This window comes from Fusarium vanettenii (assembly GCF_000151355.1).
Source record: "Fusarium vanettenii 77-13-4 chromosome 14 genomic scaffold NECHAsca_23_chr14_3_0, whole genome shotgun sequence".
Taxonomy (NCBI): domain Eukaryota; kingdom Fungi; phylum Ascomycota; class Sordariomycetes; order Hypocreales; family Nectriaceae; genus Fusarium; species Fusarium vanettenii.
This window is the reverse complement of record NW_003315862.1, coordinates 304,691-331,682: the sequence shown is the minus strand read 5'-3', so window position 1 is coordinate 331,682 and position 26,992 is coordinate 304,691. Positions and strand designations below refer to the sequence as shown.

The 26,992-nt window shown below is 49.6% G+C and overlaps 6 protein-coding genes across 6 annotated transcripts; 2 read left to right on the top strand and 4 right to left on the bottom strand.

The window, feature by feature from the left end:
* Positions 1–11,333: 11,333 nt before the first annotated feature.
* NECHADRAFT_55178 (uncharacterized protein) lies at positions 11,334–12,956 on the bottom strand (the record flags this gene model as incomplete). The annotated part of the gene is made up of 4 exons (XM_003044230.1): positions 11,334–12,328; positions 12,513–12,562; positions 12,622–12,720; positions 12,808–12,956. 4 exons carry the CDS (start codon positions 12,954–12,956, stop codon positions 11,334–11,336), a joined length of 1,293 nt encoding a protein of 430 aa, XP_003044276.1.
* Positions 12,957–14,095: 1,139 nt separating this feature from the next.
* NECHADRAFT_88498 (uncharacterized protein) lies at positions 14,096–15,387 on the bottom strand (the record flags this gene model as incomplete). Its single annotated transcript, XM_003044229.1, has 4 exons — positions 14,096–14,161; positions 14,210–14,545; positions 14,596–15,202; positions 15,365–15,387. 4 exons carry the CDS (start codon positions 15,385–15,387, stop codon positions 14,096–14,098), a joined length of 1,032 nt encoding a protein of 343 aa, XP_003044275.1.
* A 378-nt stretch (positions 15,388–15,765) lies between these two features.
* NECHADRAFT_88497 (uncharacterized protein) lies at positions 15,766–16,562 on the bottom strand (the record flags this gene model as incomplete). The annotated part of the gene is made up of 2 exons (XM_003044228.1): positions 15,766–16,464; positions 16,539–16,562. The coding sequence occupies 2 exons, from the start codon at positions 16,560–16,562 to the stop codon at positions 15,766–15,768; spliced, it is 723 nt and encodes a 240-aa protein (XP_003044274.1).
* A 3,190-nt stretch (positions 16,563–19,752) lies between these two features.
* On the bottom strand, positions 19,753–20,760 carry NECHADRAFT_88496 (uncharacterized protein; the record flags this gene model as incomplete). Its single annotated transcript, XM_003044227.1, has 2 exons — positions 19,753–19,790; positions 19,902–20,760. 2 exons carry the CDS (start codon positions 20,758–20,760, stop codon positions 19,753–19,755), a joined length of 897 nt encoding a protein of 298 aa, XP_003044273.1.
* A 608-nt stretch (positions 20,761–21,368) lies between these two features.
* On the top strand, positions 21,369–21,970 carry NECHADRAFT_88495 (uncharacterized protein; the record flags this gene model as incomplete). Its single annotated transcript, XM_003044273.1, has 2 exons — positions 21,369–21,622; positions 21,667–21,970. The coding sequence occupies 2 exons, from the start codon at positions 21,369–21,371 to the stop codon at positions 21,968–21,970; spliced, it is 558 nt and encodes a 185-aa protein (XP_003044319.1).
* A 1,704-nt stretch (positions 21,971–23,674) lies between these two features.
* NECHADRAFT_88494 (uncharacterized protein) lies at positions 23,675–25,417 on the top strand (the record flags this gene model as incomplete). Its single annotated transcript, XM_003044272.1, has 6 exons — positions 23,675–23,731; positions 23,793–23,894; positions 23,956–24,108; positions 24,143–24,726; positions 24,759–25,007; positions 25,063–25,417. 6 exons carry the CDS (start codon positions 23,675–23,677, stop codon positions 25,415–25,417), a joined length of 1,500 nt encoding a protein of 499 aa, XP_003044318.1.
* Between the last annotated feature and the right edge of the window lie 1,575 nt (positions 25,418–26,992).

Below are 26,992 nucleotides of genomic sequence, written 5' to 3'. Positions count from 1 at the left end.
TCCTTTGATGCGTTGGCTCTGTGATCCGGAGGCTTCCGGCATGCCACGCATCTCTTCAAGCTGGCCCGGCGTAGGCCACCTGTGACAGCATCAACCAAGCAGTCCCGACTCGTTCCTGTGATAATAGACAGTAAGCCATCCGCCAGCCTCTCTTAGTCTCTTAGAGGCATATACGAACTTGATTGATTCTTCCACTTGGGCCTCCATAGGTAGGGGAGGGCGGCCAGAGGGATGGCGAGGTGTATCATGGATTGTAGTAGATACGCGTTGAACTTGCCATAGCTGAAGGCAAAGATGTGTAGCTATGTGCTGATCGTCCCACCCGGCTGATCGAAGCGTATGAATCGATACATTGCGTTTTGTCTTTGACGCACGTTGGAGATCCCGCCGCGAGGCGGTCCTTGGAGGGGCGCCTGTGAGCTGCTGAAGGAGCTGCTGACTGAGCTCCCGGTGTTGCTGAGAAAGCTGCCCTTGGAGCCGCAAGAAAAGCTGCTCTTGCTGTTGCAAGATAAGCTGTTGTTGCTCTTAAAGCTGCTGCAGCTGCAGCTCGAGATCCTGCGTGGAAGCCATAGCGAAAACGTTGTCGAAAGAGGGCTCAAGCCGCGTTGTGTAGGTGTTAGGTTGAGATACCTCAATAAAGCGAACAACGATAGAGGCTCCCTCAAGTAGCATCCAAAAGTGATTCGCAAGGACGTTTCATCACGTGATAAGCTGCTTTCAACCTGCCCGCTCGCTCTCTCAGTCGACCCTCTTGTGACAGTGACAGGGAAAGTGTCGAAAATTGATGCAAGGGTGTTGGGATGGCGTGCATGTGCTTCGCGGAGAAAACGTAAATTTCCGCCATGAGTATCCACTCACCCGCTGCTGAAAATTTTGGTCAAAAAACGGACAAATGCGGTGCTGGTCATTTGCCGACGTCGAGCGCTTCTTCCGGCCACCCCCATTGAAAACGCAAATGGTGGGTCCGCTGGTGCAGAAAATTGGCGGCCGATTTGGCGGTTATCCTCCCACTCCTCAGGCGGGAATGTTGGGCTCATTTGGGATGTTTGGGACGTTTGGGACGTTTGGGACGTTCTGCGCACTCGGCCAGAAGATCGCGCTCGTACAGAAAATTGGCGGCCGATTTGGCCCTTTTCCCTCCGTCTCCTCTTGGCGTCATGAATGTAATTAAATATCTCCCCCACCCCCCCGTACTGCCTCCGAATCTTCTTTCCTCTTTTCTCTCAACGCGTTCCCGCAGAACTTTCCCTGCGAGGAAAAGCAGGAACGCGTTGGAAGACCTTGTGCCGCATCACGAACCTTGAATGGCCCAAAACTGAGGCACGCCCCAAGTCACTGACCCCTTCAATGGTAATCGAGATGTGTGGACAAGGTCGAGACCTAGGCATGCCTGGGTGGACGAAGCGGGAGCGGGTGAGGCGCAAGCCAAGGCCGTGATGACGCGAGGTCCCACTTGCAGCTGCCAATGAGGCGAGCTGGAAGAAGAACGGGCCAGCAACGATGTTGCTGGTTCGGATGGAGTCACAGGACTCGGAGCAATGCTCTCAAGCCGATGACGATTAAGCAATGCTCTCTAGGCTACTGCTACATTTCAGCCGACGACGATTGAGCAATGCTCTCTAGGCCACTACTACATTTCAGCCGACGATGATTGAGCAATGCTCTCGAGGCGATGACGATTGAGTAATGCTCTCGAGGCCACTACTATATTTTAGCCAACGATGATTAAGCAATGCTCTCGAGGCGATGACGATTGAGCAATGCTCTCGAGGCCATTGCTACCTTTTAGCCGACGACGATTGAGCAATGCTCTCGAGGCCACTGCTACCTTTTAGCCGACGATGATTGAGAAATGCTCTCTAGGCTACTGCTATATTTTAGCCGACGATAATTAAGCAATGCTCTCGAGGCGATGATGATTGAGTAATGCTCTCGAGGCGATGACGATTGAGCAATACTCTCGAGGCTACTACTACCTTTTAGCCGACGACGATTAAGCAATACTCTCGAGGCTATTGCTACCTTTCAGCTAATAATAATTAAGCAATACTCTCGAGGCTATTGCTATATTTTAGCCGACGACGATTAAGTAATGCTCTCGAGGCGATAATAATTAAGTAATACTCTCTAGGCGATGACGATTAAGTAATGCTCTCGAGGCCACTACTACCTTTTAGCTAACGACGATTAAGTAATACTCTCTAGGCTATTATTATATTTTAGCCGACGACGATTAAGCAATGCTCTCGAGGCGATAATAATTAAGTAATGCTCTCTAGGCGATAACGATTAAGCAATGCTCTCGAGGCTACTACTACCTTTTAGCCGACGATAATTAAGTAATGCTCTCTAGGCCACTACTATATTTTAGCCGATGATAATTAAGTAATACTCTCGAGGCCATTGCTATATTTTAGCCGACGATGATTAAGTAATGCTCTCGAGGCGATAATAATTAAGTAATGCTCTCTAGGCGATAATAATTAAGTAATACTCTCGAGGCTACTATTACCTTTTAGCCGATGATGATTAAGTAATGCTCTCTAGGCTACTATTATATTTTAGCCGACGACGATTAAGCAATGCTCTCTAGGCCATTACTATATTTTAGCCGACGATAATTAAGTAATGCTCTCGAGGCGACGATAATTAAGCAATGCTCTCTAGGCGATAATAATTAAGCAATGCTCTCGAGGCTACTATTACCTTTTAGCCGATGATGATTAAGTAATGCTCTCGAGGCCACTACTATATTTTAGCCGACGATGATTAAGTAATGCTCTCGAGGCGACGATGATTAAGCAATGCTCTCGAGGCGATGATGATTGAGCAATGCTCTCGAGGCTACTGCTACCTTTTAGCCGACGACGATTGAGTAATGCTCTCGAGGCTACTATTACCTTTTAGCCGACGATGATTAAGTAATGCTCTCGAGGCCACTACTATATTTTAGCTGATGACGATTAAGTAATGCTCTCGAGGCGATGATGATTAAGCAATGCTCTCTAGGCGATAACGATTAAGTAATGCTCTCGAGGCTACTACTACCTTTTAGCCGACGACGATTAAGTAATACTCTCTAGGCTACTACTATATTTTAGCCGACGATGATTAAGCAATGCTCTCGAGGCGACGATAATTAAGTAATACTCTCTAGGCGATAATGATTAAGCAATACTCTCGAGGCTACTATTACCTTTTAGCTAACGATGATTAAGCAATGCTCTCTAGGCTACTATTATATTTCAGCCGATGATAATTAAGTAATGCTCTCGAGGCTACTACTATATTTTAGCCGACGACGATTAAGCAATGCTCTCGAGGCGACGATAATTAAGCAATACTCTCTAGGCGATAATGATTAAGTAATGCTCTCGAGGCTACTAGGGGTCTCATACACGCACAGCCGGCTGTGCGTTTAATATCACGTGACTTTTGCGCACAGCCGGCTGTGCAAATAAGATTCGTTATGTAAGCCCGATACATGTGTGTGTGAGTAAGAGGGTCACCCCTTGATCAATTGAAATAGCATTGATTCACGCCATTGAGAGATGAGATGATCACATGTAGCTACAGTCATTTCAATACATTACATATGATCTATTCTCATCTGCCTAGGACCGGTGAAGAAGACACAATGCCTCTCATGACACCACAGGCGCTACGGTACGAGTGAATCACTTCACATATCATAGTATATAAAGCAGAGGCTTCTCCCTCGTAGGAAGCTGTTCATTTTCATATCAATGCAGTGCAAGATACCGTCAAGATGTCTTACTTCAACCAAAACAACGCTCAGAATGTGCCCATCTACATCTGCCCCCAAACATCAACGCAACCTGGGCTAACTTACGCCTCTAATCAGAACCAACAGTTTGTTCTTCAGCCTATTGCCAACAATCAACAGCAACCGCCGCGTGGTATGGGTCATCCAATGCAGAACCCAATGACATATCAGCATTGGTGGAATCAGCATACCTTGCCAAGTGACCCAAGGTCCCCCAATTCCCTGTACAGGCAGAACCCTCAAGCCCTGGTAGCAGCACGGAATACCGTATACGGTCCTCAAGGTGATGCCCTTCGCGAGGTACCACGGCCGGGGGGGTATCACCTTGAAGGAGAGTGGCATGTTGGGTACCTCGGTCATCAGATAACCCAACGGCAACAGCGCACTGACCCTGATGTAAATCCAGTGTGGCTAACAAACCGACCGACCTAGACCGGCCCCTTCGGTCTGTCGGTCTGGGTTCACCAAGACTCTCGGTCTATCGGTCTAGGTCTGTCTGGGCCAGCAGCCTGGTCGGTCTTGGTCTGATTAGCTGATTCTCTCATTGGCTACCTTTGCCCTGCCCCACTTATTTTGGCACTGCGAAACTCGAACGGCCGAACAAGTGGGGATGGCACGGGTACCTGAAGGCTGAGTCGACCAATGGGACGCCTGGAAACCACTAACCCAGACCGACTCAGACCACCCAATCCGACCGGCAGCTCTGGTCTGTCGGTCTGACGAGAATGGCCGGTCGGTCGGACTGCGGTCTGAAGGTGGTCTGTCAGACGGTCTGTCAGACGGTCGGTTTGTTAGCCACACTGTGTAAATCCGATGTGGACTCGAGGCCATCTGCAGCAGATGGATCAATTCTATCGCCAACAGGCAATTGGCGTCCCGGGCGTGAATTGGCCCTCTCCAGCTGTAGGTATGACCAACTATCAACCAGCCCTTTACGCCGCAGAGATGTCGGGGATTCATGTGTGCAATGTTGATCGAAATGGCTACGTTCAGTGGATTTGGCAAGGGAGGCAGTGAGGTCACAGAATAGCTCAATGAATACATTGCTTTAGTACTTACTATATCTCTAACTACACAGCCTACTTGACCCTACATGTGAACTCGGCCACAACCCCATTAAATCGAGCCATTGGGTCACGGTATATATACTCGGAGTTTTGCCTTTCTTTTCTGATTCGAATGATATATACCACTTACCTTTCCCGTCAATACTGCAAATGTTCTTAAGGGGGTTCCCGCCACTAGAGCCCCCCCCCTTGTAATCTAACATCTCTCTCAGTAGCCTCCCAGACATGCTTGACTCCTCTGTGCCGTGAGAAAGGCTGCTCATCTATTTCTTTCTGTATCCTCTCCTCAACCCGCTTGGTCTCAGCTTTATCCCAATCAATATAACTCATCATCTCCTCCTGCCTCCAGTCCCTTGATTCCTCCTGGCAACGGGGCCCCATTTGCTTATAATCAAGGCACCATTCATATTCACGTTTTGCATATTTCTGAGGCAGCTTCATAGCCTTCCGGTACAGTTGATCGGTCTTCTGAGCTCTCCTGGTCAATGTAGCATACCAGGCCTCTCGTGCCTCTTTGTATCGTTGGAAGATAACAAGGGCATGATCACCTCGCAATGGGGACTTCTCTCTTGCACCGCCTGCAGCAACAGTTGCTGATCTAGTTACCGGAGGAGATAGTACCTGAGTTGTTGTGTGTGTTGTTGTATGTGTTGTTGTGCAGGCTATAGTCTCAGATACCACAGAGGACCCTGATGGGGATAGCGAGCGGGTCACAGAGCGAGTGGTTGAATGTGTTGTGATATGTGTTGTTGTAGAGGTTTGAGTAGGAGCCGGCAATAGATCGTCGTAACGCAAAAGGCATGCTTTAGAGTTCATCTTATGGCCTCGTATACCACACTTCGAACACTTTGGCGGTGCCTTTCGCTGTAGTGCTTTCTCAACACGTTCAGATGCACACGGCTCACGCTGTGTGCTTGTTGGTGGAAGCTTTGAACTAGCTGCTAGGCGATCAAATTGCTTGTGAGGCTCAATGATAAGCCGGGGGGTTCCTGGGCGATGGAGAAGCCAATGTGTGTGGAAATGATGTAGCAGAAGGGGTTGATCTTGCTGTAGCAAGGGCTGAATCATATGAGCACAGGGCAGACCAAGAGTCCTCATAGTGACTCCTGTACATGCAGGATATTCTCTCAATAGTCGTTGCCGTTGAGCATCAACCAGCCGCAGGGCTTCATGTGATAGCCAACCACGGATATTACTATACAGTGGCCCAGATATATCAATAGGTATGCTAGCCTGCTGCTGAGCTTGGTTTCCCTCGAGCTGGTTGAGCTGGTTTGATAGGATGAGCTTGATGATATTCCAGGCCCCAAAAAGGTCAATTGCTGAGGTCTTCATGTGAGATTTGATGAGCTGATGAATGCCCTCGGCCCGTGACGTGACGAATTGATCGAAGTGAAGGTGTTGATGAACCCAGGCCTTAACAAACTTCCCCTTATGGAGGTCCAGCCAAGTCTCTATGATGTAGCCCACCTCGTTGAGGTGGTCAGGGGTGTAGCGTTGCTTGAACTTCTCAAGCCTCTCGTTGTAGATATCCTCAGTCGTTGAGGCCACAATCTGATGCCAAGACTTAAAGAACGCATCCCACTCTTCTTGCCCTTGAGTATCGTCTTTATCTCGAGTGAATCCAGGCCTGCAATGGCTCAGGACCGCTCTATTGATATGCCATAGGCATAGCAATAAGGCTGACTCAGGGAAACAAGAAGGAGAAGAAACAGCATTCATACAAGCTAGGCAGCGATCTGTGAGTATCACAGATGGAAGGGCTACTCCATAATGCTCATATATATACCGCAACCGTTCAAGGACCCAGATGAAGTCCCCTTCTTCCTCGCCACTAAGAAAGGCGAATACAATACAGAAGGATCGTTGACAAGCATCAATACCAACTATATCGAGAAGAGGCATGCTGTACTTGTTGATCTTGTATGTACAGTCCAAGATAAGTACTTCAGGGTATAGCTTGAGGTATCTCAATGAGCTTGGGTGTGCAAATAACACTGATGTGACTCTGCCACTCTCGTCAAGGCGTATCTGACTCCAGAAGCCCTCATTCTCAAGTTCATTGGCAAAGGCATGCATGTTGCTTTGACCCTTAGCAAGCTCTCGCTTGCCTTGTGCAATGCAGTTGTAGATATCCTGCTGTGTAGCAAGTGTATCTGTGTTCATGCGTAGATAGGATTGGATCTTCTTTGGCTCAATGCCGGCATTGCTGAGTTGATGGACCGTCAACCTATCTGGGGATGATAGCTGACGATGTACTGGATGTGCTAGTTCACTGAAGCTTGGTTCGTGATTGTGTTGATCAAAGCCGGCCCCGGGGCGATGCGTGAGATTCCACATAGTCCCACATAGGCTCTCCTTTGCTGTGATAGAGAAGGTGCATCCTGTACGGCGTGTTGTGGTCTTCCGTTTCCGTTTCTTCGTCGGATTGACCTTAGGGGGTCTCCCTGCTCCGCGGTCACAGTTGTAGATAACCCCAGTTCTTCCATTGGGGGTCTTCCAAGAGGTCTTGACTGAAAAGGCATAGCCTCGAGGCGCTGCCCAAGCATTGATTGCGGCGAATAGTTCCTCCCGTGAGCTATACTGGCCTTCAGGAGGCATAGCATCATCAGGGAAGGCAGTGGGAACGCCAATTGGGTTCATCATAGCTGAAAGAAGGCGCGGCAAGTTAAATTGATATCACAGAAGCTGTTGATCGTTGAATTGGGGCCCCAAATTGCACCAATTTGCAGTATGTTACCCCTTTTTGGGCTTACATAACGAATCTTATTTGCACAGCCGGCTGTGCGCAAAAGTCACGTGATATTAAACGCACAGCCGGCTGTGCGTGTATGAGACCCCGAGGCTACTACTACCTTTTAGCCGACGATAATTAAGTAATACTCTCTAGGCTACTACTATATTTTAGCCGACGATGATTAAGTAATACTCTCTAGGCTACTACTATATTTTAGCCGACGACGATTAAGCAATGCTCTCGAGGCGACGATAATTGAGTAATACTCTCTAGGCGATAACGATTAAGTAATGCTCTCGAGGCTACTACTACTTTTTAGCCGACGATAATTAAGCAATGCTCTTAAGGCCACTATTATATTTTAGCCGACGATGATTAAGCAATACTCTCGAGGCGATAATAATTAAGTAATGCTCTCTAGGCGATAACAATTAAGCAATGCTCTCGAGGCTACTACTACCTTTTAGCCGACGACGATTAAGTAATACTCTCTAGGCTATTATTATATTTCAGCCGATAATAATTAAGTAATACTCTCGAGGCTATTGCTATATTTTAGCCGACGACGATTAAGTAATGCTCTCGAGGCGACGATAATTAAGTAATGCTCTCTAGGCGATAACGATTAAGTAATACTCTCGAGGCCACTACTACCTTTTAGCCGACGACGATTAAGTAATACTCTCTAGGCCACTACTATATTTTAGCCGACGACGATTAAGCAATGCTCTCTAGGCCACTACTATATTTTAGCCGACGACGATTGAGTAATGCTCTCTAGGCCACTACTATATTTTAGCCGACGATGATTAAGCAATGCTCTCGAGGCGATAACGATTGAGCAATGCTCTCTAGGCCACTGCTACATTTTAGCCGACGACGATTGAGCAATGCTCTCAAGAGGCCACTACTATATTTTACGAGTCATAGCGCTCCGAATGGCCCAAAATACCTCATATCTGGTTTTTCTTCCAGCTGGCACTCATACATTAATGGCCTGATTATTTGTTACCAGCTGGCTTTTTTTTCTCCCAGACAGTTGCTGCATAGACAGCTTTACTGCTTTTTCATAGGCCTTAAGTTTTTTTTTCTCTTGCCTAATAAAAGACAGCAAGAGGTTTTTTTCTTTTTCTTTTTTTTTTTTTAATTTTTTTTTTTTTTTTTTTTTCACATTTTCTATCATTTCCATATGTGACCGAACGTGAATTCCCGTCGTGTCTTTCCATCTAACTGGCCAAAGAAGCCAGACTATCCAGCACGAGCCGATCGTGTGAACATGTAATGCGTAAGCTTCTGTAAATAATGTCATACGTGCAAAACTGGATATGCCCTCCAGCGGTCCAATGTTCGCTCTTCGGCCTACTGTGATAACTCATTGTAGACTTACAGGACCGGCACTGACGTCGACGGAATCCGGCCAACGTTTTTAGACGATGGTTTAGATTAGAATCGAATGAAATACTGCCCTTTAGCATATCTGCGTGTTATTATATCTTCTTCGCTAGTACTGCTAAATCTGCTAGTTTGATATCATCGCTGCTCTCTCCATAAGCTGACATCATATCAGGACAGCGTTTTATCCGGATATCAGGATTATTTTATCATATCAAATATCATATCGGGATAGGCAAGTCTGGATGAGGCCGAAAGCTTCACTAGGTCCTTCTGGGGCGGTGTATATTGGACATCAGTGAACGGTGTATCTTCTCAGACGACCGACAAAAACGGCCTTCGGTCTACTTGTCTAGAAAAGCCGCCGTGCTGGAACGGCGATTCGCGACTCCCCCAACCAGTTCGCCCCGATAAGCTTCCACCTTCTCTCTCCGAATAAAAAACAATAAAAAACAATAAAAAATAAAAAAAATAAAAAAAGTCTACTTTGGCACTTCGTAGCCATCCGCGGAGCTTCTGTCGACACCCACGTATGCGTTATGGGGAGTGTATGGAAGATAAATTAGACCAAAATTGACCGTTGTAAAGTCCAAACCCTTTGTTTAATCAGTCATGCGCGCTGGAAACTTTCGGACCCCGCCACATATCATATGGTACGTATCTCTTTTCACCGCCATCGCAGTGAAGTCTCGCCGTGGCCAGAACGCCTTGGCCTATCAAGACTTTCATCGTTCTATTTTGGACTCATTTATCTAGGGCATTATGTGCTTGGGGACTGCAGACAGTATGATCTTGAAGCAAGTCAATCGTTTGCTCTGGTGATGAAGAGGCTTGAGCTAGCTGCAGCGGAATTCGCGAACCCGGGAAAGTGCCGGGATCGAAAGATATGAGGATGACGTGCCTCAACTCTCTTGGGCCTATGCTTGCTGGAGGGTAGAGCAGAGTTCGCTCATCCGTCCCCCATTCAGCGCCTCTCAAAAGGTGTCGGGTACGAGAGTAGTAAGTCAAGATGAAATGATGATCTCAAGATCGAGAAGAACAGATTATTCATTGATCCCTCCCTCCTCGTCTTCGTCCTTCCTCGTCCTCATTATATTCGACGAGACGAGGGTGTGATACGAGACCTGCCGAACCTGCAACAGATCTGTAACACCACTCTGCCTCTTGTGGTACACACTCTTGTGACAGTCTGGGTAGAGGCATATGCAACAAAATGCTGTCCGGGATGAACAATGACCAGAAACTGAGCCACGGGTGCAAGCGGGCCCTGGGGGTCTGGATCGGTTAGGATGAAGCATCCGCATCCTGCCGCGAAGGACCCCGACCTTTGGGCCGAAAAAGAGCGTCGAGCTGATTCCTCCCATCATAGCTGCTGTTCTTGCCGCAGTGGCGCCCACTACGATAAAGTTGGAATAGACTATGCTGTGTTCTAGAACTCTTTGCTCCGGTGGGGTTGCCAGCGCCGCAAAGCAACGTAGGTAGGATGCATAACTACGATGCCCAGATCTAGCTCCCCGCCTACTTGATTTCAGCAACAGGCGCGGGGCTTCAGACCGCTTCATGCCCCCCCCTATTGTTGAGAAAGGGAGGTCGGGAAATAGAGCACTTGGCTAGCTGCTACACTGACCGCGGGGGATATTGTCGGAAATCACGTTTCCGGCTGTACTTCCTAAATTCATCTCTATGCCGTTTCCTCTTAGATATACAAGATCAGTTGTTCTAAGCCCTCAGATGAATCCATTGACTCCTGGATGAGATCGGTAATTTGGTTGATCTAGGCCCTCAGACAAGTTCCTTGACTCCTGGATGATATTACTGAGGCGAAGAAGGTCCGAAAGTATTCGGGGAGGATTGGAAGGGTATTGAAGCACAGCCGGTACGCTGAAGGCCGAAAAGGACAAAATCGTTGTCCAACCTCCGAGGCGGACCCACCACTCGCGTCTTTGGCAGGCGGACGTCAGCAAATGACTTCTTCATCTGCGCTTGTTTGATGTCCGTATCAAGTTTGGTAAGAGAATCGCTCATTGGGGAGGCTAGCTCGAGTTAGACAGCCCTAGAAAATCATGATGCTTCCGGGCTGGCTCTCATAACCCAAATGCTATAGCCTAGCAGATCATGACCGAAGTCTAGTGCATTGCCGAAATCATAAGCGGGGTTGGAGACGTCGCCGTGCCGTCGTTTCTGATATTGATATGGTGTGCTAGATCTAGATCTAGTTCTAAGCGTGGATATTGGCCGCCACTTTGCGTGTATTATTCATGATTCTGCGTTTGCCTTTCTACCCAGCTTTCCTAAGAGCATTGCATTTCGAATCTCGACATCCCATCCTACATAATGATTGGCTCGCCGATCAGGACGCCCCTTCCTCCATACCGGAAGCGATGTTTCTGTACTTCGAGTTTGGATAGTGAAGCCAGTTGTCGGTGTTGTCAAGCACCTCTAACGATTGGAAGCTCGTCTCGAGGAGCGATGCCGATCCGCTCTTGTCGGCGGAAGCCTCCCAGAACATGGCCCTACCCAAGCCCAGTTGCTTCAGATAGGCGACTTTCTGCTGCACAGCCTCCGGCGGATCAAAGGATATGAGCTCGCGTGTAGTGGCATCGTAGCTGTAATGCGCATGGGCCGCGGGGTCGAAGCCCGGCACAGCCCCGTCCTTGGGCAGCGCGCTGTAGTCCCAGACGCCCTTCTCCCAGCTGCCGAAGCCCACATCGACGAATGGTTCACCGAGTCCTGCAGTTCCCTGGAACGAACGACCGTAGATGGGCATCCCGAGAACGAGTTTCTCAGATGGTACACCAGCGCCAAGATAAGCTCTGACGGCGCCATCGGTGTTGAAGGGGGTGGCATCGGGTTCTTCATCGTTGGCGTAGAGGTTGGCGTTATGACCGGTGTGGGTGCTCCACGATCCGGCGTAGTCGTAGGCCATCAGGTTGATGTAGTCAAGAATTTGGGCAAGGTCGGCCAAGTGGAGCTTGCTGTAGTGCTCAAATCCCGCTGGGGCGGCTATGGAAAGCTGGAAGCGATAGCCCGAGGCAAACTCGGCTGCATACGAGTCCAGCTCGTCTCGTACGGCCTTCAAGAGGAGGACCATGTTGGTGGCATCACCCTCGTTGGCTGGGTATTCCCAATCGATATCGACGCCGTCGAAACCCCAGTCCTTCACTAAGGTGACTGCAGACTTCGCAAAGGTGGCTCGTGTGGTGGTGCTACTGGCGACCGCGGCAAAATTCGCAGACCAGGTCCAGCCGCCGAGGGAGAGCATGACCTTGAGCTTTCGATTGGCTTTTTTCAGGAGATAGAGCTGTTTGATGCATCCGTAGGCATTATCGTTGCCTTCGGCCCAAGCTTGAGCAGCGCAAAGGGGACATGTAAGCGAAAAGGGAACTTTTTCCTTTGTGATAGACGTGGAAAAACGAAAGTGAAAATAAATTTGAGGAAAGAGATAGTGAGACGTTGGAATACAGCAAAAAGGGGGGGAGGCAAGCCGGGAAGAAGAAGGGGGAGACGGGGAAAAGGGAGTATTACTTACAATCGCCTGCGTAATGCTTCTCGAGATCGGCGTAGGTATCTTCTGTATAGCTTTGACAGAACAGCAATTAGCAATCCGCAACACACATACTTTATCGATAAGCACATACACTGTCCCATCCTCTTTGATATTCATAAAGGCATAGAGAATGTGCGTCAGACGCGAGACCGGGAGGTCTTGAGGGTGATAATCCCTCTGGTAGATACCCCTGTGATGGGTAGTTTGTTAGCCTCGCTTCCGTCCCTCTCGCTCCCATGTTCCTCCTAAACGTGACGCCCAAGTCTGCATAACCTACCAGTTGACAAAATAGACCATGTTGACGTAGCTGGTGCCACGTTTCAGAGGCTCGAGCTGATGTCGCTGCAAGACATCGGGCTCTGCCAGACTCAACACGCTTTGGAGCGTGATCAGCAACGAGATCAACTTGAAGCGGGTGAGGAACATAACTGCGATCGGGAAATGAGGTGGAGGCTGCTGCGAGATGCTCGGTCGTCTGCAAACTAAAAAGCTGCGATCCTGCAATTGTATATGGGTATTTAGCTGAGAAGAAGGAACCACGCGGCTGGGCAGCCTCCAGAAGCTATAGATCTCGACCGTCTTGGGAAATTGGTTGAGGATAGGCCGGCCCATTTAGGACGGTTGCCAATCCCAAAGACACCTGCCACTCGCCATATTCGCCCCGGAATCTTCATTTTTGGACGTACATTATTACGCGACATCTGTTTTCTTCTAGCATCTAAAGCATCTGAGGGCTGTCGTGTTAAGCCTTTCGAGTTCACCTACCCGTCAAAAGGGCATTTTTGTCGCATGAGTTCCAGCAGCCTCCACCATGCAGGGTCGTGCGTAGAAGACGAGAACATCGGAGGCTACCCGGTACAGCATGATATCAGCTACCGACTCGCCAGTTGGTATTTCACTATCATGCCCAGCAATCATCTAAATCCTGCTATTGTGTGGTGCTGTAGAAGCATTGACATAGAGCATGGTTCCAGCCTCACCAGGCAGGTCGGACAGTGCAATGCATAAGCCGCAAGCCCTGTATGTTCCGGGAGTCAGAGGCGGGATGATATGCACGATAACCTAACATGAAGTAGTGTCGATGTTGGCGGTGTTTCGAGGACGGGCCTCTTGCACGGCATGGTCAAGGCTTCGAGGGTCCAGCGGGCTCCCGTTGATGGAGAAATAAGGGGAGATGGGATCACTGGAGTCGTAGGTGCGCCACCTGGCATTTGTGGCTGCTCTCTGGCGCCAAAGTTGGCAAGGTTTTTCCTTGACCCAAGGCGCTACGACGAGGATCACGGTGTAGGTGCCCTGCAAGGAGTTGTGATGAACATTTGGTTGGACGCGCAGCGGGCGGAGGAGACACAGTCTGCCTCTGATAATGTCCCAACGACGGCAGAGAGAAAGGAAGAGGGCGAACTCGATATCTAAACTACATCTTGCCGTTCCTTAGACCTCTAAAGTTTAGCTTGCAGGAGATAAATATCGAATGCATTTATCAGCCAGGACGAAGGGTTCTATCCTATTCGTTCGCCTGGGAACCTTTATATCCTGCCGTACGTCCATGCTCTTGTCCTGAGCCGCTATTCACCGGCCTCTATTGAAGGTTGAGACTCCGTCGCCATCTCGGACCTGAGATGGTCCGCCACCTGTTACGAATTAGACGAGGTACTGAGACGGCATAGAGAGAAGCGTACAATGGCATCCAGGCTTGGAACATCCTGGCCTTCTGGAATGTGCATTGCACAGACCCATTTGTGGCGGATGGGATTCCTGTAGACTAGGACACAGGCGGTATGACCGTATACTCCGAATTCAACGCTCTTTTTCGTAAGCGTGCGGCCCCTCTTTCTGATAATGGCCTTTTGTCTGTCATCATGCTGGTATAAGCTCTCGGTTACGGCAAGGGCCGGCTCGGTTGAGGTCGGAAAAGCAGGTCTCGGAATCTCGGGTTCGGGCTCCCGTTTCACTACCGCCAGACAGCGCCTTTTGTCTCTGGTAATTCCGATGTTGGCGTCCTGCTTTCTTTTGACCTACACAAGGTCAGTCACATAATTCCTAAAATCGATCGTAAAATCCCTACCGCGCCAGACTTTGCCACGGACGAGTCAGCCGATGGCAACGGCATCGGACGAAGCCTGCCAGCGCGTCTTGTATGGGAGCCGTTGGGCTGCAAAACTAACTCCTCGGCTGCTGCATCCGGCTGGTCTGGAGGGAAAAGCTTGTTGAAGTCGCCGGAGAGGCGGGCAATATGCCCTTGGTCTCCATTGGGAGAAAACAGTTCTGGAGCCAATCTCTGCATCGTCGGAAGGCCAAATAGGTTGATCAGATCCCCAATGATCTTTCCCACGAGTACCTCCATTCCGTGATCGTAGGCTTCTTGCTTCTGCGCCCTTGTGGCAGCGTGATTGAGCTCTAGTTCCTTGATCTGTCGGCCATCCGAAAGTAGTGCCAGCTGAACTAGCGATATATCATCTTGGGAGGGGTAGAGAGCAAACTGTTCCAATCTTCTCCTCGAACGATCGCGAAGAATGGCCAACTCGTCGTGGAACGCAGCATCGGGCTCCTGAATCCCTTTGAGATCTTGATCCCAGTTGGAGATTGAATCCTGCAACCTGACGGCACGACTCGAGCAGTCCATGACGTTCGGATGATGGGCTTCAGGGAAGGGAGTGGCCTCGAGCATCGCCCTGTATCAGACTAGGTTGATTGGGTGTTTTTTTTTTTTTCTTTCTTTTTAGGTTCCCAAGCGCCGCTGAAAATTCACAAGTTGTGGCGCGGTACTTCACTTATTTGCATGAGAAGTCAGGGCCTACTTGGACGGTCTGCTTTATCAATAAAGCCAAAAATACACGCGCCGGACGACTTGGTCCATTTTCGGCTGGGGATCAAGGTGCTGGAGAGTGTGGAGACGATAGGCGCTTGCAGGATACTGTAACAACACGACAAGTTACGAAAATGACAACTGCAGCCCCCCTTCTGTTTATACATTTGAGATTATTACATTAAACTATACACCCGTGCGAGGCGAGAGTTTGCTGGCCTTTCTGCCACATTCTCTAGGCCAGTCCTCACACTCCCGACTAGTCAAAGCTGGCCGACCATTGTCTTTGTTTCGAATGCAAAGAAAAAGTCCCATGGTGGATTATTAGATACGACGGTATCAGGAGCAGTGGTACGCTATTGTCCGCAGCCATCCTCCCTCATTGAGGCCCCCGGAATGGCTGCGAGGCATTCAATAAGACGCCTTGGGTTATGCATAGTGAATGAGTGAGAAACCCGGCGACGAGCTCCGAAGCATCGGATCGTGCAAGGAGGGCTGGCTGCATCGTGGTGTAAGAAGCTTCACTCGGGGCGCATCCCTGCGGCTGTAGAAAACCCGCACTGCCTGGCTTGGTGGATCTCCCCTCAAAAGCAGTCCAACGTGACCAAACTTGCCATCTTGCGAGCCAGTGGCAGGCTCATCCGCCAATTCTGCAAGGGCCCGCGCGATTTGTGAAACTTCGTGGCGACCCAAGTGTCCTACGCCTTCGATGGGGTGCGGAGGAATGACGACGGTGACTGTTTCGAGGCACGGGATATTCGAGAGAGCGATGAAAATCCCCATCAAGTTTACATTCGGCAGGACGAGAAAAGCAACATGCTGTATGCGAGGTATCATGTCCCCATGAGCATAGAGTCCCCTTGCTGGCTCCGCACCAGAGTGTGGAATGCCTTGCAACGGGCATATTGTGCGCTCGAGGCACATATTGACGGGAAAGTACTCCGAGAAGCAACAGCTGATCATGGTCCACTCAATAGACGCTTCTTTACATGCTAGAGCCACTGTAGATGCTCCAGATCGCTGGACAACCTCGCACTTTGGAGGGAGACCATTGCCTACTTGGCTTGCATCGTCTGTCGTGATAGATACCACCGACACATCTGCTTTCCATAGAGCTATCCTCCATATCTGGCACCCTATTTCAGGCGGTAGGAAAGAAACTTGGGGAAGGACGTTGTGCTGGAGACGAGCTTCGGTCCTACCTTTGGGGCCTCGCCAGTCTTCATTATTGCCACTTAATGTTGGCTAGTGCGTGACTGGTACTCAGACACAAGGCCGTTTGAATGAATCTGGTTTATGAGACGGAGGGAGTGTTACTGGCCGTGACGAAGAAAGGCCGAGAAGGCTTTCTGGGGCCTTGTTTGTGCCCGGATCAAGAGGTGCACCCGGGCGAGCCCGTGGAATTTATAAGTGTGAAGCGCAGAGTGGATGGAAAAACTGGTAGTGATAGGATCAATTGGGATTCTGGGGGCTGCTGGTCAACAAGATGCAGATCCCAGAAAGTGTGGTCCGTAGACGGCCTTGAACTGATGAACCGCGACTGCAACAAAGAAAAGTAGATAACACCCGACGAAGCACGACCCCTGGTCCGCACTAGAATAGCTTTCAGATACTTTAGGTGACGTAAAAATCATACAAGATTTATGATAAACTGAGCAACCACTAAAACCAGCGGAGAGCGCTGATATAACAAGAGGTTTCTACATGGCCGTCGTATCTTGAGATGCGAGATGCATTTAATTGTGAAGCATAGCACACAATCGAGGGGAATATCCTACGGTATACTTCGCCACTGGAAGGAACGGGGGAAAGACGAAAAAGAGAATGATACCAAAGCCATCAAAAGGCTACTGACAACTGAGGGTATGCAGGCCACCCCAATTCCCCCCCCCCAAAAAAAAAGAAAGAAAAAAAAAGACTTGGCGAAGTAAGGCCACCGAGAGCTTATGAGAAAGGACTGCACGGGCATCGCTCAGGTCCTAGTATTGAAGTTGGAGGGATTGATATCCCGTAGAATAATTTTGAACCTAGGGATATTTACTCCAATGAAGATAGTTACCCATTATCATACATGGACAACACTGCAGCGTCGCTGTGGGTTCTCAATCGTATTGCTAACGTCGTAATTCATCTTATGAGTCCGTTTGATTTTTGCTCATCACCTCTCTCTCCATTGCATTTCTCGCCTACTGCGTCCTTTCCTGCCCTGACGTGTGGCTAGGCCCGGTCACATTACCAATCAAGTCCATTCGCGACCTCCTTGCTACTTTCTAAAGCCACCGTCTGAACCCCTATGCTATGCGCTTCCCGTGTTTTTTGCTGGAATGACTCGCTTTGTTGAATCAAGGTGGTGAACGTGAAGAGCGGGATACGTCAGGCGGAATAGGCGGGCAGAGGGGTCCGTCCATCCGGGATTGCGGCTCTATCTACCCTCTCTTCCAAAGCCATCTGATATGTGGGAGGTGATGTATCCTGATCTGTCTGGCATGACCGGTGGGCATACTGTGCGACTCCCATCCCATTTATCCTTTCAACTTGAAGGCTGAGATGGCTCGAATCGTGGTCGGATATGCCGGTATCCTGTCCATTCCCGGTGCGGACAAGCTCGGACTGAGTCTTCAACCGGGGATGGGTCGCAACCTGGTTTTCCACATCCACTCTATATCCCGCCGGGATTTCTTCTGTCGTGTATATTTTGCGTTTGCATCCTGTTTTGATTCGCGTCCAGGCTGAGCAATACCAAGCCGAAGAATACCAGGCATTCCTGTCTCCTCCGTGGCAGGTGGAATGCGAAGCAAGTGCACGGGAGCCAAGCCACATCGAACAGGATGACACGAGAACAACAGGCCAGAAAAGGGCGAGTATTGGGGTAGCGATAATGGCAAGGCTTCGCAGGCAAATGTCTACCCTCAGGCGCGGCCATTTGTGAGTAGCATTGACGAAAAGTATATGGGCGGCCAATATGGCGGGTATAACCCAGAAGATGACCAAAATCGCGGTTATGGCTATGACCTCGGTTGGGCCCATGCTGGAGAGTCGCCCACGTCCGCTGTAGAGGCCTAGTCAGGATGATGACGTAGGTATGTACGAAGGAGTAGAGCAATGTTTCGTGGTACGTTTGCTCAGGCTTAGCTGCTTCGGATACGAGACCTTCGAGGACTGCTACTTACTCCGTACTTTATACAACGCTCCCTATCTGGCGTGCTATCTAGAAAAGCACTTGAGTTGGGTCATCTGTCCGTAGCGTCCGTAGTGTGCGTCCGTAGATGGGGTCCGCCTGCCGCCGCAATGAGCGCATGATTTTAAACTTTTGTTTTCGTCAGTGAAGTTTTAAAAGTCCCATACAGTGTTACTGGATCACCTTCGAGCACAGTATATGGAAAACCTGAGGCCAGGGCGTACCGTAGCGGATGAGTTAAGGTAACCCGCATGCTAACACGCACTGTTCCTGTATGGAGAGGGTATTTACAGATACCGAAAGAGACCTTGGGCGCCCAGCCAGCAACAGCCTTCCGGCGTAGCAGAGGCCCTTTCATAGTCCGCTTCTGGCACCATACTGACTTGCAATGGACTTGGACGCATTATAAGTCTCTCCTCCGCCTTTTCTAGAAAGAGATCGTTGATGAGAAGGGGAAAGTCAGCATGCGCACAGCTGCATAACGTGTGGATTTGCTATGAACTGACATTGTGTTCGAGACTGCCTACTCCATAGTCTTGTCCGGGCTCCGTTCTTGAGGAGCAGTATATATCGGAAACGTGGATCTGGATTCGGATTATAAACAAGGGGCTCTAAACTTAAACACGCAGAAGGCCACCAAAGACAGAGGCCGAAGTCGAAGCCAAGGCACAAGTCGGGGCCAACGCTGGGGTCGGAGTCAAAGTTTGTAACTAAGATCAGGTGATCTAGATCGCCAACACTGATGATGCATGCTGGGTCGCTCAACCGGCGAAGTTACGGTGTTGAGCGTGTCTATTCGGAGCGCTGAGCCTTGCATGGCAGTCCTAATATGTTGTAGGCCCTCGCCTTCATCGTCATCACCAGAGGGTTTCTCGACTTGCACTTTTGGATAGGACTTCATATAACTCATGTAGCCTCGGGGCGGGGCAGACCTCGCATGCATAATATTCTTTACTAGTCAGGGCGTACGCTCGATGGCGGCGTTTTGAGCTCTGGTCTCCTCGCAAACTAGCACTATATCTAGGAAACTAAGACTGCTTGCTCATGCACGTACCTTCGGCCAACATAGCGGCTAGTGAAGGATCTCTCGGAGTTTGGACGCCTTCTATCTCTGCCGGCGGCGATAAGCAACATCCTGGCTGCGACTTCGAACCATGCCAAGTCCGCTAGGCGTCTCCGATTGATGCACATAGTAGCTGAGTATTTATCCCTATTTGTAATGAATAATTGTACTGGACCTACTGAGATGTCTGGCGATGGATGTAACTTTCTAGACCTGCAATTAACGTTGCGTATAGAATAAAAGAATAGACGAAGCTCCTTGCCGTTACCGAGTTTGGCGACCACCCCGGTTACGTCCCAAGCTTTACAAAGTAATATAAGATACATTCCGTCTGGAAAACGCCCCCCGCCTCGTTGCATTTGTCATTGATGTTTTCTAGAACCTCACGGCACGATTTGCTATGATCTGGTCCGACGGCGTCGTTAGGGCAGGACGGTAGCATCTGCATCCCGATCCAGACGTCATCGTATGGTGCCTCTTCTATGGGATGCTGGGCGTTGATCTCGAAAGTGTCGAGCCGCTTACAAAACGACTCTATGAAATCGACCCTGGACTCCTTGCTTGAACTGAATTTTCCTGCTTCGGGGTGGGTTTCTTTCCAGCACACGAGCGGACTGCCGGTGCCTGTTGCCGCCGGTTCCTGTATAGAATGAGAGCCAGTTGCCGTTGTTGCAGAGTCGGGGGTGGAGGCATCCGTCGTTGGGGTGGTCGACTGGGTGCCTGTGGGCTCCAAGCTCCCGGGTAAGCGGATACTGAATAAATCTCCAGAAGTATCCGTTCCGGTCGGTGTCTTTGATGGGTTTGCCGTACTATCAAGCCCTGTAGATGTGGCCGTCGAATCCCGGCTGCCTCTGCTCACCGCATGAGAAGTAGGCGAACCTGCTTGTTTTGAATGTGCATTTTGGTTCAGCTGCAGGGTCCTAGGGCAGTCGCCTGACCATGCAGCTGGGGGAACGATCTCCATACTGGCATCATAAGGGACCTTGTATGTCCTTCCGGGGTAAATCTTGTTTATGTTAACACCGGAATTAAGTGCCTCGGCTTCCCCGTAATCGAAACCGGGCAGAGCTTGCCCGACATCCTGGGCAAATGTGTCCCCGTCACGAGGGACCCAGATGGCATAGTCGAGGGTGCAAGCGGCGCTGACAAGGGAAACAGAGAAGAGACTAAGTATCGGTTTCATTATCCTTGATCACAAATACACGAGGTCCAGATCTCCACACGCTTGGAGAGGTTTTATGCTGTTCTTATACAATTCTCGGATTTCACGCCTCTCGTTGTTAAACACCCTAGTCCGGATAGGCTGTCCTTTATCAGCTGTCTAATTGTGGCCTGCTATGTTCGGCAGTTAATCGTTTTCTGGACGTTACACCTGCCACCCACGACCACGACGATGATGATGATGATTGATTAACTAACCTCTTGAGGCAAAGCCACACAACCTTCCGGAGGAATAAAAGGACGTGCTATGGCCAATCAAAATAGAGATACAAAGGACGAGGCCAGTCTCGTAAAGCCGATATGGGCCCAGGCGCTGCTCAACATTCATGAGTGTATTTTTTATCCAATTACCGCGGAATCTTGTTTGAGCGAAAGCGAGACATGTTGCATGTGAGGTGAAGGGCCAATATCTGACGCATGACCCCCATCTACGGAACAGATCTTTCGGATGGCCGAGCTCTCCGTCTTAGGTCAAATCACTATCAAGGTGAACTTTATGTATTAGGCCATACGTTACTTGATGTGACTTGAGCTATCTACCCGCTGTCTCCTTGTCTTTTTAACTTAGAAATGCCCCTGCTTCTACTTTTCACGCTCAGCTCAGTTCATCGCATCATTCATCCATTCAAACTTTCCGACCCCACCGCCAGCCTCCTTCTCGATCCCAATGCAACACAAACATCCCGAATCAGCGGTCGCGAGAAGGGTTGCCGCGCAAAACCCAGCGAAAGGCGATGTCTGTCTTGTGCGCCGACACTGGAAGCTGGCTCTTGGGGCTTATCTGACGATGGTCCTGGCCGGTACTATGGTATACGCTACATTCGGTGAGTCGGAGGTGCAGAGCTTGGTATCCTCGACGCTGACAGAGTACCGTGGCAGCGGGTGTGAAACCTTTCGACCTGGCAAAGAGGTCGTGGGGAGGTTTCAATGAGCGCCCCACCACCGCCAAGTGTTACCAGCAAGAGCGGACAGCCATGATCCTCTCATTTCTGCTGGGCTCGTTCGGAGTAGATCAGTTTTACGCACACCATTGGCCTCTGGCCGTCTTCAAGCTACTCACTCTTGGTGGCGGCGGAGTCTGGTGGCTTGTTGATGTTATTCTTTGGATGGTTGGTGGCGTTTACGGCACTCCTGGCTGCCCCGGTGGGGGCAAACATGGCTGGCAGTACTAGGTAGTCTTGGAGGTGGATAAAGGATCTGTATATCTGGAGATTTCTGATTTCGGAGAAGGGCATTCTTTTGATCTAGTTCAAGTTTCAGTTTAGGTCCCGTGGCTTCCACCGCGAATATTATTTATCGCGAGGCGGGGGTGGAGAGAAGATACAAGAAGGCACTTGATTTTCATCTAATGAGTGAAGAAGGTCGGTTTCTTATAGTTGCAGTTCATCTTAGCACAGAGGCAGTGTTGGGGAGGATGCTATCCTTCTGATCCTGCACGATTGATCCTCCTATCCCTTCTGATCCTTTGACATCATCCTATTGTAGCTCGGCCCGCTCCTGTGCTCGGGGCGATGGTCACGATGCGGCATTGCCACCCTTGCGCCTCTCTGGCAGATCATGTTGAAGGCCTTGTGCCAGACAATCGGCTCCACAGGGACCATTGATGGCACCTGCCAATTGATGAGGATTATCTAAAGAGCAATTGCACTATACAAAAGAGAATGAAGTTACTGTCTTATATAGAAGACGAAATCCGTGTGGAACGGAAATTGCAAGTGGAGAGTACCGGAGGGAAGAAGTCCTGATGTGTGTGGAACATGCTGATATGGGACACCTTGCTGATCTAACAACCGCTGCGGGGGGTGGTGGCGGGGAAGGGAATCAATCCACGGGGGACGTTCGTGGATTGATTGATTCTCTTCCCTGGACGGCAGAGCGGAGCTGGCTCCACCAAAGGACTCCCATAGACCCCTAACGCGGAACAGGTCTAGCGATAAGTTGTTGTTTCTATTGCGCAGGTGTGCTGAGTGAAGATGTTGATTGAACTTGATTCTTATTATTTAGAGAGTTCTTCTCAGGTTTATATCTCTGAGTGGTTCCATCTAGGACTTTGAACTCTAAATCTAGGACTTTTCAGACTGCTAGTCTGCATCCTGAAAGGAAGGGGGATCCTCGGATTTCCAACACAAGTGGAAAGAACAACCAACTGTCGCACCATCATCAATTCTTCCGAACTCTCACTTGCCATTTACGGGCTCATTGACGAGAAAACTACTCTAGAGTTATATTCCTGGCCGGAGCCGGCATGTGGCTTGCTGTATGTTGCATCGATTAACTAATTTGACCGGCATCCTGGATGACGCCAGTGTCGCACAGAGACGTTTCGAAGGGGCCGCTGTACTATTCCCTGTAGCTTCAACACTACTTAATCAGGCAAGGATCTGCTCGAGAGGTGGCTGGTCTAGTCATCATCCACCGTCCTAGCCCTCATGGAAAATACGTAGAGGTAGTTATTGTCAATATCAGGAGCCAAATCCAAAAGTTAACCTTCCATCAACACTGAAGTCGAATATGGCCTACCCGACCAGCTATAGCGTCGAATTTACCATCCTCTCCCCACAACCGAAGAAAAAGCCTTTAATGGCCTATCTGATGGGCGAGATTCGATATCGGATCGTTTTTAGGTTTTTTCCTAGCCTCGTCACCTCTCGTAACTAACTGTTTCTGTTCTTTTCATTCGGAGATGGCGCCGCCAATGTTTCCTTATAAATATGTCTATGTACCATGCATGCGTCAATTCTCTTCTCTAACCAAGCTTCATGTTTTAGACCGAGATTGCTACTGTACGGTTCTATCACATAAATTACTTAACAGTATTTTCTCTCCGTCGCTATTCAGCGCTCAGTTCCTGGTTTTCCCCTCTTGCCCACCTCAGGATGGCGTCATCGGCGACGGCTACTCCTGACGCTGACAAGATTTACTACGCTGATCTTGTATGTCTCGCCCGGATCCCTTCAAATAGAAACATCTAGCGATTATCTAACACTGGCACAGGTGAGTTTTGCTCGCCTTCTCTACCAGCAGGCTGAGCATGATGAACATTGCACTTGTTCCAAGGAAGAGAGTACTTCAGGCTGCACTATCAAGGTGTCTTGGGTATGTTCTCACACAGATTACTCCCAGTGCGTGGTGGTGCGAAGGTCTGACACGAGGCCAGCTCCGGGACACCCTGCCTCATCTGAAGGCCGGTTTCTCCGCGTACGCGGAGGCCTACATCCGCGACCGTGCCCCCATGATACAGGTCGATGATACTACTAGGCGGTGCTCACAAGGCAAACGTACTCCAGGCTGCACTATCAAAGTGACACAGGTATCTTATCTCACAAGTCTTGGATAGGTGGCAGCATAAGGGGCTCACACCAGACCAGGTCTTCGACTTCATCCGGCCCCTGATAGCCTATCTTTCCAAACCCGAAGAACCCGGCATCTGCTACCATGACCCTATGGAACAGAGCGGGAACGTCGAAACGACCGGTCCTTTGACATCGAGTGTGGCCCTTGGCGCTATGTACGAGGCTGACGCGACGCCGGTCGACATAACCATTTCTGGTATAAGCTCTGCGCCGTCCAGTCCGTCAACAACGATGACTGAGTCGCAACCGCTAGACTCGCCAGGTTCGCCCGAGCCGCTCAAGCCGTTGCAGGACCTCGATTTGCCGACATTTCCGGGGCTGAACGAGAAAATGGAAGCCAATCCGCGGCCTAGTGCTTGTCAAGCCTTCAAGACAATTTGGAGTTCATACGATGAGCTTGTAGGCGAAAATGCAGAGACAGATAGTGCTCATCTGTCGACGTCGCCTCTTCCTCAGTTGCATAGTCGCTTAGTCGAGGCGGAGGACGCACTTGCACATCCAGAACACCAGACAACTTTGGCCGTTCTCGAATATCGCGTTGATGAGGTCATGCTGGCCATGTGCTACAACGAGAAGTTATACAATGCTCACGAAAAACACATGCAAGGATCGAAAGGCGCGAAAGTCAAACACACACCGACGAATGCGACCGTCTCCAAACTGAGACGGTACTCGATGAGATGATACAAGAGGGCTTTCGTTCAAAGTCGTCCGACGATCATTTGATCGACGCAGGTGAATTCCCGAGAGAAAAGCTATGCGAGTGGATCGGTTTAGGCCAATTCTTCTTGAAATTGATCGCGGAATTCGGTTGGGGTGCGATGATATATCCGGGTCTCTGCATTGAACAGGACGAGTAAGTCACGATTTGTAACTAGATAATATACCGATACTGACTATACCTTTCATAGCTTGAAGGAGATGGGGCAGGAGGAGCTTGATAAGATCATGGAGTTCATCCAGTATCATTACGGCACCACGGCTTGGAGGAAAGAGCTGCTTGACATATCCCCGACGATCTTTACATTGATAATGCAGGGGATTCCCGAGGGCCAAACGCTGAGGATTCTCACAGTGACAGATGGGGGTAAGACCGAGCTGATGGACTTGCCACTTAGCGAGTGGCTCCGCTTCATTCCAATCACTGATGGAAAGCCATCTCGGGCGCCCAAGAGCCGATTTTCGCCACTGGAACAGAACATACTGCGTCGAGTACCCTGCCCAGCCTCTACAAGCCCTGAGTTGGAAGGCCAAAACAATAGTTGAAGTGTTCTTTCCTCGACATAGCGATACAATGAGGCCGTAACGGAGCGAGCACCGTGCTACCAACGGGCACAAAATGCATCGCATTCACATCGGATGAGGTAAAACAACGGGTTCAAGCTTCAGCAATCCTCGAAAGGAAGAATAGGTATCATTGATCTCAATAAAGCCGTACATCGTCATTCTAGCATTGATAGTTCATGAGACAATTCGTAAATACCTCCGCTTAGTTGTGAATAGCGATATTCCAAAATCACGCAGTACCTATTCGTATTAGCCTCATCATCGCGCTCTCCCTACGCTACGTTGTACGTGCTCGCAATAAGCCGCTCGTTTTGCGCCATACTACGACAAAAAACGGCTCGTGCTCTTCCGTGTGATACTAGATTTCGTTCTCGGTCTGCTTGCTTCCAACGCTTATAGAAAGAGACAAGTGACATGTAGATGCGTCCTCATAAGAAATGACCCAGAACAGTGTCGGCGTAGGGCCTATTATCGAGGCGTTGTTTATGGGATTGCATGTGCATGTCGCCAGATAGATGCACCAAGTGTCTAGCGTTGGAGGAAGTATGTGACCTTGACGCCCCACTCGAAACCCTATAGCCGGAGCCGGAGCGAAGAGATATTTGCCACAGCTGAAAGCGATTAACGTGGAGTGCTGCTATCGCTACGACTGTATGTGATTAAGAACAGCAGAATCCGGCCTGAGCACGCAGTCGCGGTTCGCAGGAGACATTTCCGGGAAATGACTAGACTGACTATCAAAGAGTAGAAAATAGACCCTTTACATGAATCTTGAGGTTACAGCATGTTTGAAAGAGTGGATACTATAGCTAGGTGAGTTCATTTCGAAGTCAACCTCCGAGCATAATAAATTATCGACTGTAAATTGAGATAGCTAGGTAGACGTGTACTCCAGTGTTCATTGCGGCATGGGCCGTTCAAAACCGTATAAACTCTGCCAGCTTCTCTGTCACTGAGTCAAACGCATCCTATTACTTCTGGTGTAGTACTGAACAGCACAGTGGGGTGCAGGTTCAGCGTCAGTAATCTATCATTGTAATTTTACCAAAAACGGACGAAACTGGGCCAACTGTGTGGCGCAGTGTCCTGTCAAGCTCCGGAGACCTTCGCTTACTGTTGGGGGCAAGGATCACGATGAGAGTGAACGACCACAACTAGCGTTAGGCAACAGCCTACCGTCTATGAATCGGCAGACCGAACGCGGGTATAAAGAGACCGACTCTCGTCGCTCCTTTAGATAAAAACACACGCTCCTTTTAATCCTTAATCTACACTGATCTTTTGTTCGATGTCTGCATTCATGTATCGGTGCTAGGTTGACATGTCCCATATGACCCCTGCCCCTCCCAGCAATAACATAGTGCTGCCTTGCTATTCAGGCATCAACAGCCCGTCTGACGACCGAGTCCTGGCCGCATACCCGTTGGAAGTTCAACCTCAATCATCAACGGTACTGATCAAAACGGCAAATGCGTCATCCGTTACGGGAAATATACGGTGGATACTTAGGTAGAAATAGAGATCAATCAAGGGTCCTACCTTTGTGGGATCTCA